Source organism: Fringilla coelebs (assembly GCF_963513975.1).
Source record: "Fringilla coelebs genome assembly, chromosome: 4".
Taxonomy (NCBI): domain Eukaryota; kingdom Metazoa; phylum Chordata; class Aves; order Passeriformes; family Fringillidae; genus Fringilla; species Fringilla coelebs.
This window is the reverse complement of record NC_140032.1, coordinates 18,888,638-18,907,435: the sequence shown is the minus strand read 5'-3', so window position 1 is coordinate 18,907,435 and position 18,798 is coordinate 18,888,638. Positions and strand designations below refer to the sequence as shown.

Genomic DNA, 18,798 nt, shown 5'->3' with positions numbered 1-18,798 from the left:
TGCCAACAGTAATTTCCAAATCGGTAAATAAAATTTATCTCCTCAGTAGATTAAAATGACACAAAACCTGTGCATACATACACCTTTTAACAAAGCTGTGTTTGGCACCAACCTGTGTTACAAAATTATAGGGTTTCCTAGATATCAGATGTTTTCTTGCATCACCCAAGAATTACATGGTTACACTAACATTAACTGGGTGCAGCTGTAAAATGAGCTGTCAGTATCCTAGAATTAATCAATCTCAAGAGTATTGTTTCGTAATTAAGCTTATGAATACATCATCCCATGAATATAAAAACAGCAGCAATAAACACATCCCAGAAAAGAATGAAAATTAGAAGGCTCTTTTCTAACTTTCTAGGACAACTAAATCAGTTGGAGGCCTTCTCCACTGTTGGGCTTTTTCCCCGTGATTGTGCTGAAGGTCTCTAACTGGGAAGCATTTAATATAAGCAAATGATTCTTAAACCTTTAAAGTCACATAACTTGCACAGACAGCAAAATTAAATAATATTCCATCTACAGCTTACAAACTTGTGTTTTAAGAAAAACAGTTGTTTTAAAAGATTCAAAAGCTTTGGACTTTTTGTCACTGTTGTTGAATTAATTTACACTGTTGAGTTAAATTCTAAGTTTTTAAGATATTAAATTATACTGCAGCTACAGCCCCAGCAATAATTTATAGAGCATTCCAACATAGGAAAGACAGAAATTCATACTGCCGTTTTAAAAATGCTTGAAGGAGAGAGGCAAAAATAGGTAAGTACAACAAAAACACTATTTCTGTTAAAATGTTATAAGCTAGAAGCTCCTTCTAATTGTTGCTAGGTCTAACTGCAAAACTAAAATATTTGGAAACAAATTGCTAGAGAAATATAATCTCCACAATTCCTACCATCAAACATGATAATACTTTTAACAACTGTTATGGTAACTGGGTCAATGATCCCTGTACAAGATAATTAAACAGACACTCCAATAATAAACTTTTACTCCTCCTTATCACAGTACATTTACAATAACCATATGAAAAGATTAGATTACACGGCTGGAATGTCAGCAAGCTAACACCTTATCATCCTTTTTTCTGGTATTACAGTATTACAGGTCTCTTACATAGTCACACACGCTCCCATTGTGCCCTAACAGCTTTTATGCAGCATTTTTCGTAAGAAAAAAAACCTGAAGAGCACAAATGTAAAGCAGTTATTATTGTCCATTTTTTAAAATGGATATTGTGTGAATCATACTTAATTCAAGGAGGCTTGCTTTTCGGGTTTGTCAAGTTTAAACTCCACACAGATGCAAATTACTGGTAAAACTTCTCCCTGCATCTTAATGAGGTACACTATAAACCATGAAGCCAATTTGAAAACAAGAATGTTTTTTTGAGACAAACTTTACTTAATGTAGGTATTCTAAATATTTAAGGAACCAGTAGTTCTTAAAAAAACTGTACCCAACAGCACTTAACTTCTGCATGATCTTGAACCTGTGACTGCTACAGCACGAGTTTCCCAGAATAACACCTGTGCTGGCACAATTTTTTTGCCAGGATTTTAAAGCATGAAAAGTGTGCCTAAGCACTCTTGTGAAGGCTCCCAACTGCTGAGCTCTGAACCCAACCTCTTTTCAAAACATTGTCTCATCCTTCCAAGAACATTCAGGCCAGAAGGGAATGTAAATTGTCAGAAGTGTCTTGAAGCACTAAACAACCAAATCTGTCATTTCAGTTAGCAGCTACCAACCCTATCAAGTGTACCTTTACCAGCTAAAAATGACTACCAACACAGGACTACTAAGTATGTAGTATGTGGAACATGGCAGTCTATAGAGAGAGACCTCCTTCCCGAAATTTCTGCCCACTGCTGCTTCAACAGGGCAATGTGAACTCTCCAAAGCAGAACCAAAAAAATTGACAAATGCAATCATTAAAGTTCAACAATCAGATAGATAACCTGAACTGTAGAATGAAAATATACAGATGGCCACACAGCCAAGATAAATGAAGAAAAAAAATCTCATCCAAAAAAAATCAAGGGGTAACCTATATTGAAGCTACCACTTAGAATTCACCACTTTAGAGAAATGGGATCTTTTCTTTAAGGCATTAATACGTTCTGAAAAATATGGCACACTCTGTCCAGGGACCAGGCTTAGTACTGTATTAGTACAATTAATAAATTGATTAGCCACACCACCCTTGCAATAACTTAGGAGCCCATAAATCTGTTTTAACTAAGTTTAAAAAGAAGAAATGAGCTTTTAAAGAAAATTAAGTTGCTATGAGTTTTATGAAAACTGGAAGCTGGATAAACATTGCCAATGTCACCAAAAAAGACAAAGCAGAATTTGGAAATTACTGTTTCACAGGTGATGATTTTGCATATGCCATTTAGCTAGACAGTAAGCTTATGCCTTAGATCTATTAGCACTACACTTTGTCCATCAGGGATGAAGGAGTTCATGGTATTGTTCCATAAACCTTCCTCACCATAGAAGGCACAAGTGTACAGGATACAGAAGTTCTTTAGTCCTACCATTTATAGAACAACTTAAGAGGCTAAAAACCCACAAACCTGTCACATGACAAGAGAACATACACAAAATGCAGTCTAAACAAATGAAGGAAATTCAGAATACAAGTTTTAAAGTGCTTATATTCTCTTATATAGTTGTGGGAAAGATTAAATACTGTGAAGACAGCATTCATATTGAACACAGTATGTTATCTACATACTCAGGCATAAGAAATAGAGAAACCATTTGCTCTGTAGTGAGACTTTGTAAACAGAGCGTCTCCAGAGCTTCTAGTGACAGTAACACATTTATGAAATGCAACTTAACTGTAGAGTTACAAACAATTTTAGGTCCCCTGCCTTAAGTGGACTTCTAAACAAAAAAAGGAGTTGCATACTGAATTTATTTATAATTACAAACCTCTTGGAACAGGTATCAAAGTTATGTTATATTTACTAGCCTGAAAAAAGCCTAATAAAATGTTCTGGCAAGTTAAAGATAAACACCAGAGGAGTGTAGCACCATGTAAATTTTTTTATTTCCCCAGTGGTTCACAGGTTGTTGTAATAATTTGGTGTGCCAAGTTAGCCCATTTGCTATGACAGCGTCTAGCTCTCCAGATAGATGGCATTGCTGTGGGTAGGGGAAGGACTGCTGGACTACTTGTGTGAAAGAAAGGTAGTGGGAGAAGTGAAATGTGAGCCACAGGTTTGGAAGCCTGAGGTATTTTTCACTTCTGTTTTTTATTTTTCCATACACACAGGAAACTCCCTTGGGGGGGAGAAAGAACAACTTCCCTACAGCTAAATAAAAGGACGTGTTAAACAGAGAAGCCACCCAATGTTTCTGTACTCCAATAAATAAAAACATAGAAAATCAGATGAAAACTTTAACACTGAGATAGCAAAATCTGCTTTTCCCACCTCCAAAATTTCTTCAATGTCTTTGCAGTAGTAGAAAATTCAAGAAATGATTGCCTCCATACAAATATACATACATCATTATCTAGCCTCAGAGAGTTCATTCTGTTCCCCAGCCCAAAACTAGCATCCATCCATTCCTCTCCATTCCCTGTTGCTATTACAAAGTGAGGCAAAGATGAGGAAGAAGGACAGAGTTAAGACAATCCACTGAGGTGTGCAAGGCCTTCTGCGCCCACTGCTAGTGGATGCACAGGTTATTCTTATTAGAGCAAGGCTCCAGCAATCCATTTCTCCATTTCCAGCAGCAGGATTAATGGACAGCTGAAGAAGACTAAGAACCATACAAGCCTAAAATGGTACCTCCCCTCAACCTTCTCCTATCTGTGACTATTTTCAGTTCAGTGCAAGGAAATCCCAAGGCAACTTCACATCATATGATCAGCCTCAAAGACTTGTCCCACCCCAGAATCAAAATTTAGTTTTAACAGATCAGTAAATCCACGTTCATACTGGAGTGACACTGGAAAAGCCTGCAAATTACCCAGCTCAGCAGCCACAGATGCTTACCGCTGACCAAAGTGCTGTGACGGAATGCCACTGCTATCTGAAGGTACACACAGAAACCAGCTGTCAAGTGTGGCATGATAATACAAATTCTTATTAATAAAATTAGCCACAAACTTTAGGGGAAAGCATAATAAATCTCTACTGGTAATTTTTCTGGGGGAAGGGAAGGGCAGCAAAGGAATGGTACTACCGAGTTTTCTGGATCAAGTTAGCTTTTTGTTTTTGTTTTCTTTTTAATGAAAGGATTTTCCAGTTTTCCCCAAGAGAACGGCAACTGCAAAGCACAACGCCTTTTAGGAAATAAATCTTCATTAACTACACAAACAGTGCCATGACAGGCACTGTTTTTCAACCCAATAGCTTTTCAACTATGATCTTTTTACTAGTTATAAGATCTGGCTGGCCATGCCACCACAGCATGGGACAAACCTGAAGTATACTCAATATTCAGCACACCATTCCCAAAACACAAGGAGTATAGAGAGCTCCAAGGCTGGTTTTATAAAGAAAACCAGAGTTCACCCTTTAAGGTATACTAGAGCCCTGTATGCCACCCAACAGCTTGCAAGCAGCTTGAGTGACAGGTGAATACAGGTTTACTTACAGGACACTGTGCCAAGACCTAGGGCACTTTGAACTTAAGAGTCCTCAAGATGTTTCTAACAGCCACAATTAACTACAACATGGCAAAAAACAGACAGAATAAGCTATCAAAAGGACTGAGACAGCACATCAAAAGCAAGTGGACAATGTAATAAACAGCGTCAGGCAGAAAAAATGTAGTGGATTCCATTAGAGATTATTTGGCAAAGGAGAAGCTGATAAATGACTCAACTCTTAGGAAAACTGCATGAAGCTACTTCTGGCTTCCAAGAAAGAAATTAAGAAAGCAGCTGAAAAAAAGGAAGACACCACAGACTGAAAGAGCAATGGCAATCTGAGACAATGCTTAAGTGTTTGCTTCCTTCTTCTTAAACTATGGACCAGTGCTGCAAGTCTGAGTTTAAAGACTTCTTTTACCAAATGAAAAAACATTTAACCAAAGGAGCAAGGTTGCACACATTAGCCTTGCTGGCTGGAACAATTATTCAATTCTGATATCCAAAGGGTATGCCTGTTTGACTTTCTAAATTTTGTTCCAAAATGAAGTGGGGGAAATGCTTTAGACAACGGCCTACATGAGCTGTTTAATCAGCAAAAGTAAACTGAGGCTCACTGTTGGGAGAAAAAGTGCATCATTGTTACACATCTACTTCCAGAATATCTGTATAGTAATCTTTCAAATATTATTTTTTTTGTTTTAAGCAAGAACAGACCAAATCAGGATGTGTATCACTAATAAAAATGCATTCCATAATGAGAACAGCAAGTGTAAGAAAACTATCCTGATCAAACTGGTAATTTTTAACCTATATTAAGACACCCTGGTATGATATCATTTCTGTAGGGTTCTGAAAAGGTATTTTAAAAAGCAAATCAAATGCTTGCATTCAACCACTGAACCAGGCAAAAAGAAAAGTTACTATTTTATGCAGAATGTCACACATGCTCTTTTAACCCATCTTACGTTAGAAGAAATTGTATGTATAGTAAATATAAATCCAAGTTGTATACTAAAGTTGTATAACAAACACTTTTAAGTCTATCTATATACGCAGACACACCCACCACTTTTTGGGCAATGCTTACTTAGGGAATTTAACCTGGTCTCAGCTTCACTTTGTTTGCTTTCATCACTGCAAAAACAATCCTTTCTCCCTGTTCTGTTACTTTAGAAATATACCATGTTAATAAGAACAAAGTGTCCTGCTTCTTCACAGCTTTCAATATACACCCTACAAAGCCACTAGCAACACACTGCAGTCTGTATTCAAAGTTCTATTTTATCCATTCTCTTTGGAGTAGCAAAAGGATAAAAAAATAGTAGTAGCTTCCCATACATGAAGAGGATTGAAACATTTCAAAAGAAAGAAGAGTGATAGAAGCAAAAAATAAAACTCCTCCGAAATAAAGTAATCCTTCACTATGCCCTCTTCCCCCTCCCAAAATGTATTTCCTGCCTCCTCTGGCTTTACCAGTATAACTTAAATGTTATGCTTCTCCCTCTGTATCAATGTTTTGTCTTTTGTTACATTAGATATCTCAGGTTCTTGAATTCTTTAGATTTTATTTTCTCTCCTATCCTCACCAGTTCTTAAGCAGGGAGACAAGACGCATACAAGTGCTCATTAGACATCCCCTCTCATGATCCAAGACACTGACAAAGTGAAGCTTCAAGTTCCCAAAAGTAAGGAATAGGGTTTGGATTTGATTTAAAACATACAGCTGTTAGATTACCACACTAGCTGAGCAGCAACAGTGACTTCTGTGCTCTGTAGATAATGGTTGTGGTGATGCTTTAAGTACACCACAAACTTTAGGGCTAGTAATAGCAAAATTTAGGGGAAAAAAGGAACAACTCTGTTGGGAAGCAGTCTGAAAGCACTGCTCTGGACAAACCTAAGTGAACATGGATTGCCCAGGAACAAAGACAATGGGGCTTACACAGAAACTTCACATATTAAAAAAAAAAAAAAAAACCAAAAAAAAACCCAACCAAAAACAGGGAAAGTATTCTGGCATGCTACTCCATTAAAAATAATTAAAGAGAGAGAAAAAAAAAAAGGAAATCCAGAAGCAAAACTAACTGAAGGCTGCTCACAAAATTCAGGAGAGGATACAACCAAAAATGACTAAGCAAAATATAATACCCTCTGTTATTTTAGTATGTTTTATATATGTAACAAGAGGAAGCAGAATTGACCAGATATAAACCTGAATCAGAGAAAAGGAATGTCAAGCTGTGGCTATACATACTCTTAAACTAATGTCAAACCAAAAAAAAAAAAAATAGTATTAGCTAGGAATGCAATTTGTGCAGTGGCAGAATAGTATTTTTCTTCTTAAAAATCTAATTTCATTACTGAAAAAAATATTCTATAATCAGGGCCATTAAGTTGGAGAATACTGAACACAACCAAGAAAATACCTGAAGTGTCACCAGCAAAATCTGCTGAGTACTTCCAACAACAATATCCAAAATTTGAATCCTAACAACAGGGGAAAACTTTCAGTAAGTGAAGAAGTCTCTTATCTCTACAGATATAATATTCATCACTGCCTAATACCTTCTGGAAAACATAGGTCTGTTGCTTATGGTTAGTTTTTTTTAGAGAACTAGTCAAACTGAAAAAGATAAACTTTTAAATTTAACCTGATGCAATACTACTTTCATGACTATGCAAACTGACAAGTCTAACCAGTCTACTGCTAACTCTTAAGTGCCATCCAGCAATATGGTGAGAAATTAAGGCAGGAAGGTCAGTTCAGTTTTTCTGATTATTTACTAAGTATTTAACAATCAAAGAAAAAGTTAAGGTTTTTTCCAGAAAAAACACGGAACCCAGAAACATTAGTAAAACCAGGGATATGCGTAGAGCTTTTCTTCTTCTATATTTTATTTCCATATGGAAATTCAAGCTACCTTCAAGGAACACGCTCATAACGACTGGCTTCACACTGTCTTGAGAGGTACCTTGAGCATATCATCTGAGGTCACCTTCTGTTTACTGCAGTCTCAAAAGCCACATGCAGATGCAGCAAGTCAAAAAGAATGACTACTGCTCTTATAGCACAAGGGATCCAGTAACAAGAGCTGCCCTATACTTTCTAGGAGTCTTTAGCAATCACAATTGACTGTCAGCACCTGGTCTACTGTTCCTTTGCCACCATCTGAACTATGACGTATCACTTCAACAAGCTGACTGGGAGTAAAACTCAGTAAAACCTTTTTAAACGTTGCTTCATAACAACTCTTTTGTTTTGCCTGCTAACTGTTGTGAAATACAGGTATTTTGCCCATTGCAAAAAAAAAAAAAAGAAAAAAAAAGGCAGAAAGTTCTGACGTTTGTTTTGGCATAGTTCTCACGTTTGTTTTAACACAGTTCTTGGTATTTTGAGAGTGCTGCTATCTAAACATAAGCACTGGGAACACTGATCTTATTTACTGTATTATCAAAACTGAACATGAGCCTGGCCAACATCTATATTATTAATTAAAACAGATTATCAAAATAGGTTTTCATGCCTTTCCTGCTTTAGGTGACTCTTGGAGCAAGAAATATGCTTTAGCTCTAGACAGAACTGCCTATTTTTTTCTCTCTATTTAACACATTCTTCTATCACTCTTACAGACAAACTAAGAGACACACTACCTCCATAATCAACTTCAAAACAATTAACAGAGGAAGGCACTCTTATTACTCTAATACTTACAAAAAGATCCCTTCAGCTTTTATATTGTGATCAGAATTTCATCTCAGTATCATCTGTGCTGACTAAAACAATTTGTCACAATACATCAAGAGTGCTACAAGTGTCTTTCAACGAGGAAGCCTTATCCCAAATACTTATTTTGATTACCTGCTCTCCATGACTTATTAGTGAGAAAATTGTAATGCACACATAAACAAAACAAAAGCAATATCAACCACATAATAGTAAATTAAAAAAAAAACTGGAATGCAAAAGTAAAATTTAAAAAACAAACAACCACCCCCCCAAAAAAAAACAAACCAAAAAACACACAAACAAAACCCTAACCAACCAACCACCAAACCAAACCAAACAAACCCCCAACAAACTACACCAAACCAACAACACCCCAGGACTCAATGCTGACAAAGAAGTACTGAATAGTAGAAGAAAAGAATTTGGCCAAAAAAACACTGGAACAAAAAGACATGTCTAAAATAGTTTTGATATATCCCCATAACTTTTGGAAGATATTATGCTGTTGAGGATTTTACTAGTCATCATGTATATCTACTACAAAACTAAGCATGAAGAGAAGCACACACACGCAGAATAACTGCAGCGTCTCACCAAAGCCTTTTCTTTTCTGAATTCTGACACTCACCACTGAAACCAGAGCTGGGTGGCAGATTTGGAAAGTAGTGAAATATTTTCAATTTTGAAAATAAGTACCTATATGGAATAATTTCTCCCGCAGTATAAAGACATGGCAACAGCACACTGCAGCACCACCTCATTTTATTACATGGCACATTTATCTACTGGTCGTGCCCTAATCACGGCATCTGCCTCACTTATGTAAGTGTAGCATCTCTCTAGCGCCCACTCTAATATCACCCACTATAACCAGAACATATTAATGATGGATACAGTCACTCAAGTCTTATTTACCATACCTTTCTGTTATGCAGATGAAAAACCTAAGGAAGTCTGATTTCTCCTGACCAGCTTTCACGGCCGCAGTTGGGAGAGACAACATGATGTCACCTGTCAAAACCCAGCAAACAGCCCATAACTACACCAAATACAAGAACAGAGGCAGGAGATAGTAATTCTAGTTCCACCTCTCCACAGAATCTGTTTGACCTTGGCAAGTCACAGGGGTTTTGTGCTTGTTTTTTCACATTCAGGACATGAGGAGCTTTTACGAAGATGGCTGGAACAACAACTGAGTAAGGCTAATTATTATTTATTCTGCCCGGCCTTAGAACTCTTCCACAACGGCATAAACTCTAAGAGTGTGCACAAGCACCCCCAAGACTCTAGACCTTCATATTGAAGGTCCCTTTATGTAAGATCACCACTGAAAGCAGTAACACCCCTTACCAAGACAACCTCCCCTGTAATCCATAACTGATAAAAGCTTAGTTTCAAAAATTATTCTGCTAAACAAACAACTTTAACCTTATTTTCTACACTGGTAGCTCCTAATCCACAATTTGCAACTTGCAAACACTGCCTGCAAGATCCTTTGCCACTGCTCCCAGACAAAATTACATTACAGAGTAAAAATATGAGCTGCCAGGAAAAGCAAGCAGGATATTTTCTGAAGAGTATCTTTTATTATGTGCAGTTTCTATGGTTCGCAAAAATTAGGAACCAGTATTTTGCACAATTCAATTCCTTCTTTAGGCTTGGAAAATTCTGAATTTCACAGCAGCCTGATCAAGTTTCATTTCGATACTGACTTTTCCTGGTAATCTCCCAAAACACCACACACTAAAAATATGCCACAAGTATGGCTTTGAAAAAAACAAAGTGCAGATGAAACATCCTACAGACCAAGCCATGTTACCAAGAATAAAAGTAGAAAGACATTTTTTCTGGCACATTCAGAAAAATGTCTAATTTGTCTGTACTCATAAAGGAAAAAATTAAGGTATTCATTCCTCTACTCAAATAACTATAAAAAATTATATTAATAACCAAAATACCAACTAGGATCCATTATAGTATATACCTTTAATCTAACCTACGAGAAGTAGAAAAATTAAATGAAGAACCTAGTATGCTCTCATGCAGAGCTATTAAAAATTATTAGTTGCCGATAGAGTTTGTTGCCTATTCCAGAAAGTGTTCTGGATTTTTAATGCGCTGATGAAATACCACTGCATACAAGCTAGTCATGCAGTACAACAAAATGGAGATAAATTCTTCCTCCTGAATAAGAAACAAATGAAGAAAAGTTATAACTGCAACCACTGTAAGGTCTTCATGTTTTCCAAGTGAAGCATGTAAACAACTTTAGAGTCACAGACTCATAGAACACCCTGAGCTGGAAGGGATTCACCAGGATCATCAGGCCCAATTCCTGGCCCAGTGCAGGACACCCCCAGATACACACCATATGCCTTGAAAGCATTGTCCAGATGCTTCTTGAACTCCATCAGACTTGGTGCTGTGACCACTTCCCTGGGGAACCTTTTCCTAATATCCAACATAAACCTCTCCTGACATAAATACACGCCGTTTCCTTACGTCCTGTCACTGGTCACCAGAGAAGAGATCAGTGCCTGCCCCTCTGCTTCCCCCTGTGAGAAAGCTCTAGGCTGTGATGAGGTCTCCTCCTGACTGAAGAAGACAGCTGATCTCAGTCATTCCTCATATGACTTCCCCTCTAGACCCTTCACCATCTTCACGGTGCTCCTCTGGATGCTCTCTAAGAGCTCTACATCTTTCTTACATTGTGGTACCCAGAACTGCCCCCAGCACTGGAGGTGAGGCTGCCCCAGCTCAGAGCAGAGCGGGACAATTCCCTGCCCTGCCTGGCTGGAGATGCTGTGCCTGATGCACCCCAGGACACGCTCAGCCCTCCTGCTGCCAGGGCACTGCTGGCTGATATTCAACTTTCTGCCAACCATGACCCCCAGGGCCCTTTCCAGCCATCACTTCCCAGCCTATGCACATCCACTGCTGCCCCATCCCTGGCACTTGCCCTTGTTAAATTTCACATCTGGGCTAGTTAGAGGGCTGGGTGATTGCCCAACCCTCTAACTAGCCAAGATCATGCTGCAGGGCCTCTCTGTTTAAATAACGATGGAAATACGTACTTCAATTCAACACGAATGTTTCAAGGCTTATCTACACAAAAAGACATCCTCAAAAAAGAGCCTTGCAAGCCTCCTGAAGACACGTGCTGTTGACTGAAGTGTACAGGCAGCTTTAGAGAGAACAAATCATGTCCCAGAAGCATGTCATTCATTAAAAAAATCTTATTAATCAAACAGTAGAACATAATAACAATTATATATTATAATAAAATTTTACAGATCCATCAAGCTTTTAAAAAATACTAAAAAAAAATCAGTGTTTATCTTAACCTCTCTTAATTTTATGTATAATTTTAATAAATACATAATATAAGGATATATATTATATATATAATAATCACCTGTCTATTGTAAGGATTGAAATCTGTGAGCTTAATCAAGAGACTTCTCACACTGCACATACCGAAACTCATATATTCTTTTCTTTCTTTGGTGGTAAAAAATTCACCAACACAAATATGCAGTTTATACATTTGCAAGCATAAGAGCAAGAAGATACAGGGCCATATGCCACCATCTGGATAACTAAAGTGCACTTGAAGAGCATGAATTATTTTTTAGAAAATGAAATTATTTTTAACAGTATAAATAGGCTCTGAAACAATGGCTGTGATGTGACACAGCAAAGGTGACAAAAGAGTTTCCTCAGGTTGTAAAGGTTACTTCATTTTTTTGGTAAAAGGTAGCAACCACATACAATACAAATACATACGCAAAATATGAGTAAAAAACACCACATAAGTAGAACCCCAGGAAATGAAAAACTCTAAGTTTAGCCCTTACTTTTCCAAGATTCAGTAAGAATATAGGGATATGGAAACTGCTTCAATTAATAATTTCTTCTTCAATGAAATGTATTGGCTGCTCCCTTTTCTGAATTTTTACATTACAAAAGATAACCATAATTCTATACTATTTCCTTGCAACATATCATCTTAATTAAAAATTAATGCAATTATATTAAAGGTAAGGATGAAGTGTATGACATTACAATGCTATAAGCATTTCCACATAAAAATAATGGAAGTTCACTGAGTTCAAGAATTAATTTATAATTATAAAACTGCCTTGAAATACTATACACTTAAAAGGCATATCGACTTTTGTCAACAGAATTAAATTTCACCAGACAATACAGCTAGTGACATTTACTTTTTTTTTCATTTTCACCTAAACATAAAGAAGAAAATAAGTAAAAGCCAGCATACCCAATTGCTCAATTTTTAGAAACACTGAAGTAACAAATTAAAAAAAAAAAAAAACCACTTAAAATACACCTTCCTTGTGAAATGCTCTTGGAAGGCAATATTTCAGCACATAAGTGCCACATAGCTCAGTTAATAATGTGCTTGCAATTAACTCCAAAGAATTTAGGGTTGCAAGTACTACGAACACAGAAAACTGATGTCCTGAAACTGTGCATAAACTACATTCTTCATCCCAAGAGAGATTCTAACAAACTGCGTAAGAGAATATTTGTTTGTATTAAATATGTATTTTTAAAATTCAAATTACAACCTATCTTTTCAAGTTTATCGAAAACCAAACATAGCAGAGAACACATATGCATTGCACCATAACTGTAATCTTCACCAACTATGAACTAGCAACTATAAAACCCTTCCTCAAAATCTTTACCTGAGAAGGCACCACAAGTCTTTTAGAAAGACTTTATACACACCTACAGGCTACTTGCTCTTCTTTTTAAACACAGAAATTGGAGTTCAAAATAAAGAAAAATAGTCCTAAAATAAATTACTACTGCAAAATAGAAATTAGCAAGTCAGAGGAAAAAAACTCACTCTCATTCAAAACCCATGAACATTATGCAATTCATAGTACGGAACAATACTTAAAAGAGAGCTATTTTTGCAAAGAGATATCAGCAAAAGATATTGCCTTTTAATTGGCTGTAGCAAGCACACACATACTATGCCAAATACAATAGTCTACAGATTATTTCTGGAGAAATCAAGCTATAGAAAGATTATTTTCAAACTTTCTTTGTGCTCTGTATCAACCAGAATAAGTCAAACAACAAAGAGCTACTTAACACAGTGAATAAACAAAAAGCTACTTAACACAGTGAATAAGCAAGAGCAAATAAAATCCAAATTAAGACCTTAACTCCATAAAATTGCTTCTATTGAAAGCAGAAGGTTAAAAGGTTAAAAAGAGTATTTGCCAGTATTTCAGAAGACTCCTTCAAGAATATATTGCTCACGAGGATTTCCCAATAGTCTGACTTGACAGCTCTTGCTCCTTGATAACAATTTAAATGTTAGTCATACAAAACCATCTACTCATTTGATTGTCAACAAGTTTTTCCCAATCTTTAACACTCATCAGGTGCATATACACAATACAATAGCTGTAGTTATACTACTACTCAAGTCTTAATAAGCACTGTTTAAACCTTCACTGACAGTAAAAACTGTAGCCTGAAGAACTCATCCATGAATTCTAGTCCTACAGTGTACATCATCCTGTTTCCACTCCATAAACATCACTTGAAAGCATTCTAACATCTCTTGGAGCCTAACCCTATGATGAGGCTCAGAATCAATAGCTATTTGTTATCTTCCTTGACCTGTCAATCACCCAAGACTACCAGCAATGCTTCTTTTTCAGAAATAACTCTCCCTCATTCCCTTGTCGTCATGACTCATCCCTTATCACTGTTCTTTCAGTGTATCCTCCTGAAGGAGCCTCCTCATTCACCTGTATTATTTTATTAATCACTTCCTAGGCTTTGGTCTTGCATCCCTTTCCATTTGTCTTCATTCTATCCAGGGCCAGGATTCAGATTCAACCATTAATTCCCTGCCATCAATCAGAAATATTCTTTCTACTCCCTATCTCCTGTGCTTGTCCAAGTCAACAGCCCAGCTCGAGTCTCTCTTTCCCCACACTGATGCCCCACTATCAGCTCAGCCTCAGCACAGAAAACACACAGGTCTTCTTCATTCCACCACTGCTTCAGTCTCCTTTCCACTACTGAAAGTCCTGAACTTAACTAAGCATTAACTCTCAAATCTACCTTGTTCTCCATAGGTCCTAGAAACAACCTGCTGTTGTGATCCTAGCAATGCCCATCACACCACTCAGATATCCCTGCAGCAGCTGAAATTTTATCATGAGATCACAGAAGTTCACACCTGATATAGTGAAGCAATCTTCATCTTTCAAGATCCAGAATTGATCCTTATGAACATTCCTCTCTACACTTTTACCCTACAGCCAGATCACACAAGTCCTTCCACATCTCACTTCTTGAGCAGCATCCACTTCACTCTCTACTTCAAGACCCTCACTGGTCAAGGTCCTCATTCTAAAATTACTAATCAGGATGTACATGATGTTAAGGTTCTGGTGAACTGTTATATTTTCACCTCTGAACTTCTTTTTTTTTGCCCTTGGGGTTGGGAGAGCTCCATGAAGCAGCACCCTCTTTCAAAGACCTCCAACAAGTTTTTTTTCATATTTCTCATTAAAAACAAAGAAACAAAATGACCAGATAGCTGTCACATCCACACTTCTACATTAAAATTCATGGCACTGATACCAAACATTCTCCAGTGCCATCACAGATCTCATGAGTCTTCTTTCACCCTTAAATCATTAAACATTCTGGGTCAGGAAACCCCTCATAACCACGGAACTCCAGGATGACTAATTCAGACATGGAACTTGAATAGCTTGTTACTTAGAAATGTGACTAAAACAATTTTCTACTGTACAGTGCCTATGGAAAACCAGCATCATACCAGCAATAAGCCTACTCAAAGTATTTTTGTCTTTTCCAAGGCTTCTCAACCAGTCTGAAAAATAATCCAAATGCTATATTGTATACTGCTATTACAGAGGTTTTAACTGGTAATTGAGTCCTTAAGAGAGTGCCTACTATTTATGATTTCCATCTGTTATTCTGTTAGAATCTGTGGATTCTAGTATTTTAAAGATCAGGTTGTCCCAGGCTCCTAAGAAGACACCATTGCATACTTTATGTCACTGTAAAAATACAAAATTAAGTTCATGGCACTAGAGATTTTCTCTGTCATATGGCTTTATTAGACCTAGCAGAGCAATTTTCAAGCTAATGGATGCCTACAGGTATTTTCGCAGTATAACAATTATTTTAAAACAAGTGGTTTGCACTCAAAATATAATTAAAGAAGCATTTTCATTAATTTTGTAATCTTAAAATGATATTTCCCTAAATTGTTCACAACCAAAATACTCCACAAAACCCCAAAAATACTATCCTATAATCCCAGCCATAAATTATCCACTTCTTTTAAACAGTAGTTGTGAATAGTAATTCCTTTTAAGTTACTTGTCTGATGTTTCTGTTTACTTTCTCACTGTATGTGGTTCTGACACTGTGCAGTTTAGCTTGTCACACTGTACATATGCATGAGTTTAATCAAAACGCTCCTTGTGAGGCAGCGGCACGAGTGTGCCACATGCCGCCAACAACAAAGCAGGAACGTACTCTGACTGCCCCCCAAAAGTGCTGCAGGAAATTCTTACTATTCCACTCCAACACTGCATAAACTTATGTACCATAACTTAAGCTTAAGCATGTAGTTTTCACTGGAAAAAAAAAATAACCACCTTTTTCATTCAGGTAACACTGACTGCCAAAGAGCCATAAGTTTTACCTCAAAGTTTGAGTGCCCATGTGATGCCCATTCAAACACAATGCAGGATTTGCATATTACATTCTTCAACTATTGCTTTTTAATTTCAAACACTTTTTTTTCCCCTGTCCAAGTAAGTTTTTACAGAACAGCCCAGAAAGAAAACTCCATTTACTAACCATTTGGGAAAAAAAAAAAAATCAGCTACTGGAGAATCATCAATTTTCAATCCTAATACACACAGACGACTCAGCATCAGAATGACACTCCAAAACCAGGTCATTTAATAAAAAAAAAAAAAAATTAAAAAATCAGGCTCCTTCATGCAATATAACTGCAACATTAACAAAAGTTAGCATATTTCATTTTACCTACACTGGAAGTATTTAACAATAAGAAAACAAAATTATTTTTCCAGAGAATTATTTGACTTATAGGTTTAAACAATAAATGTAGCATAAAATCCTAAACTACAAACAACTATTTCACTCTCGTTAAAATGGTATTTTTTTCTACTGCTCTGATTATTTGATCACTGTTTTAAAAATAATCCACAGTTGTTTTGTCAACATTTTAACAGACATCTAAAAAGGATAAAACCAATGTTGCAAACATGACAACACTTCTGACAATCCTGCAAAAATCAATAAACAAAAGGAAATGGAACCCAAATATTCACATGAGTAAACTAATAGAAATGTGGAAAAACTTAATTGCTAACTGGAGCACAGGCTAATAGTTATATCAAACTTTAAAAGCATTTGTTCCCTTCTTTCAAGTCCAACCTCTAAACTAGTACACTCCAGGAATCATAACAAACAAGATTAGCTTCCCTAAAGAACATGTAATTGTGAAATTGTATACCAGCCACAAGATACCTTCATCGGGACTGAAATCAAGCAAAAGCTTCAATTTATTTTTTCACAAACAAGAGTGAGGAATTGGAAACACTATTGCAGCTAATCAAAACAACAAAATACCATAATGCTACCTTCTCCACGAGAACAAAAGCATCAACCACCAACTCCACCCCACCCCCAAGCAGGCTGTTGCTCTCTAACCACAGAGCCAATGCTGTAGACAATGTAATCCCACAGGGAAGACAGAAGGTCACAGACACACTGTGAAATCTTAAAATAAGGTCCATGTTTTAGAAAGACCTAGAAGTACTTTAAAAAGACAAACTGTCATTTGAAACAAACAGCTGGAGTACAGAAACAGCCTGTTCTTCTCCCCACTGTCTCTCCCCTAATCACGTAGAGGGAGGTCACACTTGCTCCACGTAGTCCAAAATTAAGGATACGGCACTTGAAATAAGCAGCAGCAATCAAGATGTGGCAAGGATGGCAACGTGCAATGTGACACTGCAGGTGTGATTGCGTACTGTATACCAGCAGTGGGTCTGTTATTATTCATCAGCTGTAGGTGGCTAAGAGGGTGTCACTTATTACAGTGACACATGCTGCAGCTGGCTAGCCATGATTAAGTATTACCCAGTGTGGTTGAAAGGGATGGAGACTACCATTCATTATGATCCAGCGTGGCTTAGTGGCGTAGGGAAGCTGCTACCTTCCCTGCACCGCAGCATTTGAAGGAAGGCAGCTAAAACTCAACAAAGCCCTGGGAACGGTGTGCGGAGAGGAGAGAAAGGGAACCTCGGTCGCCCAGCCTGACGGAACGGGTGTCCTGCTAGCAGGGGCGGAGAGCCCGCCCGCGCTCGGCGCGACCGGGAGCGCTCCGCCGCCAAGTGACAGCGCCGGGCCGGGCCCCGGCCGGCCCCGCCGTGCGAGGGGCGCTGGGGCCCCGCGCTCAACTTCCAACCACAGCAGCAAAAGCCTTTGTCCGAGCGCTCCCCATCCTTAGCCGGGGGAGCCTGGAGGACCCCCGCCTATGGCGGGACGAGCCAGGGCGACCGAGAAGGGAGAACAGCCCGTGCCAGCCCCAGGTCCCCTCCAAGCTGGGCTCCGCCACTCCCCTGGGAGCCCACAGAGCGGGACCCGCTCCGAAGCAGCCGGGATGAGCACTGACCCTGCACGGAGTCCCGACCGGCGTGTCCGTGCCGGAGAGAAGGAAAGCAAAGTGAGCGCCCAGACTCGCCGGGACTCCCGCGCCGCGGGACGGCCGGAGAGTGCGGCCGCTGCCGGGCCGGCACCCGGGGCGCCTCCTCCGTGCGCCCACCCGGCGGGACCCCAGCCCCACGAGGTTTGCGCCGCAGGGCCCGCCCGCGGGCCGCCCGGAGGGCAGTCCCCCGTGCCCTCGAGCGGCGGCCGAGGAGCGAGCGGGCGGGCGCGGCGCGGCCTCGCCCAGGCAGCCCCGGGCAGCGGCGGCTCCGGCGGGCGCCGCGAACGCCCCGCACTCACCCTGTCACAACAGGCGCCATCTTCCACAAACTCTCGCCAAAACTCCTACTCTCGCGAGAGCGCCCCCCTCCCCGCGGCCCAGAGCGCGCGTGCGCGGGCCCGCGAGACACGCGCGGGGCGGGAGGGGGGGGGGCGGTGCGCACCGCCCACTCAGCGGCCGGGCTTCTCCCCTCAGACACAACAGCCCGGGCGTGGGAACCGCGCCGCTCTCGCGAGAGCCCGGCGCCAGCCGGCATGCGGAGAGCTGCACAAGTCTCGCGAGATCGGAGCGCGCTCTGGGGAAACCGAGGGATTCCCTCTGCCCGCTCGCGCGTCCCGCCCCCGCCGGCGCGAGGAGGGGCGGAGGGGGAGGAGCCATTCGGGAAGCGGAGGGAGGGGC

General features: G+C 39.4%; 1 protein-coding gene across 1 annotated transcript in view; it reads right to left on the bottom strand.

Annotated features, from left to right (window-relative positions):
- The window catches only part of RBPJ (recombination signal binding protein for immunoglobulin kappa J region), a 57,790-nt gene extending 39,318 nt beyond the window's left edge, over positions 1-18,472 (bottom strand). The window contains exon 1 of the mRNA XM_084204410.1: positions 18,420-18,472. Within this exon, the coding sequence (XP_084060536.1) occupies positions 18,420-18,439 (20 nt within the window). The 5' untranslated portion in view covers positions 18,440-18,472. The remainder of the gene's footprint in view (positions 1-18,419) is intronic.
- Positions 18,473-18,798: the final 326 nt, after the last annotated feature.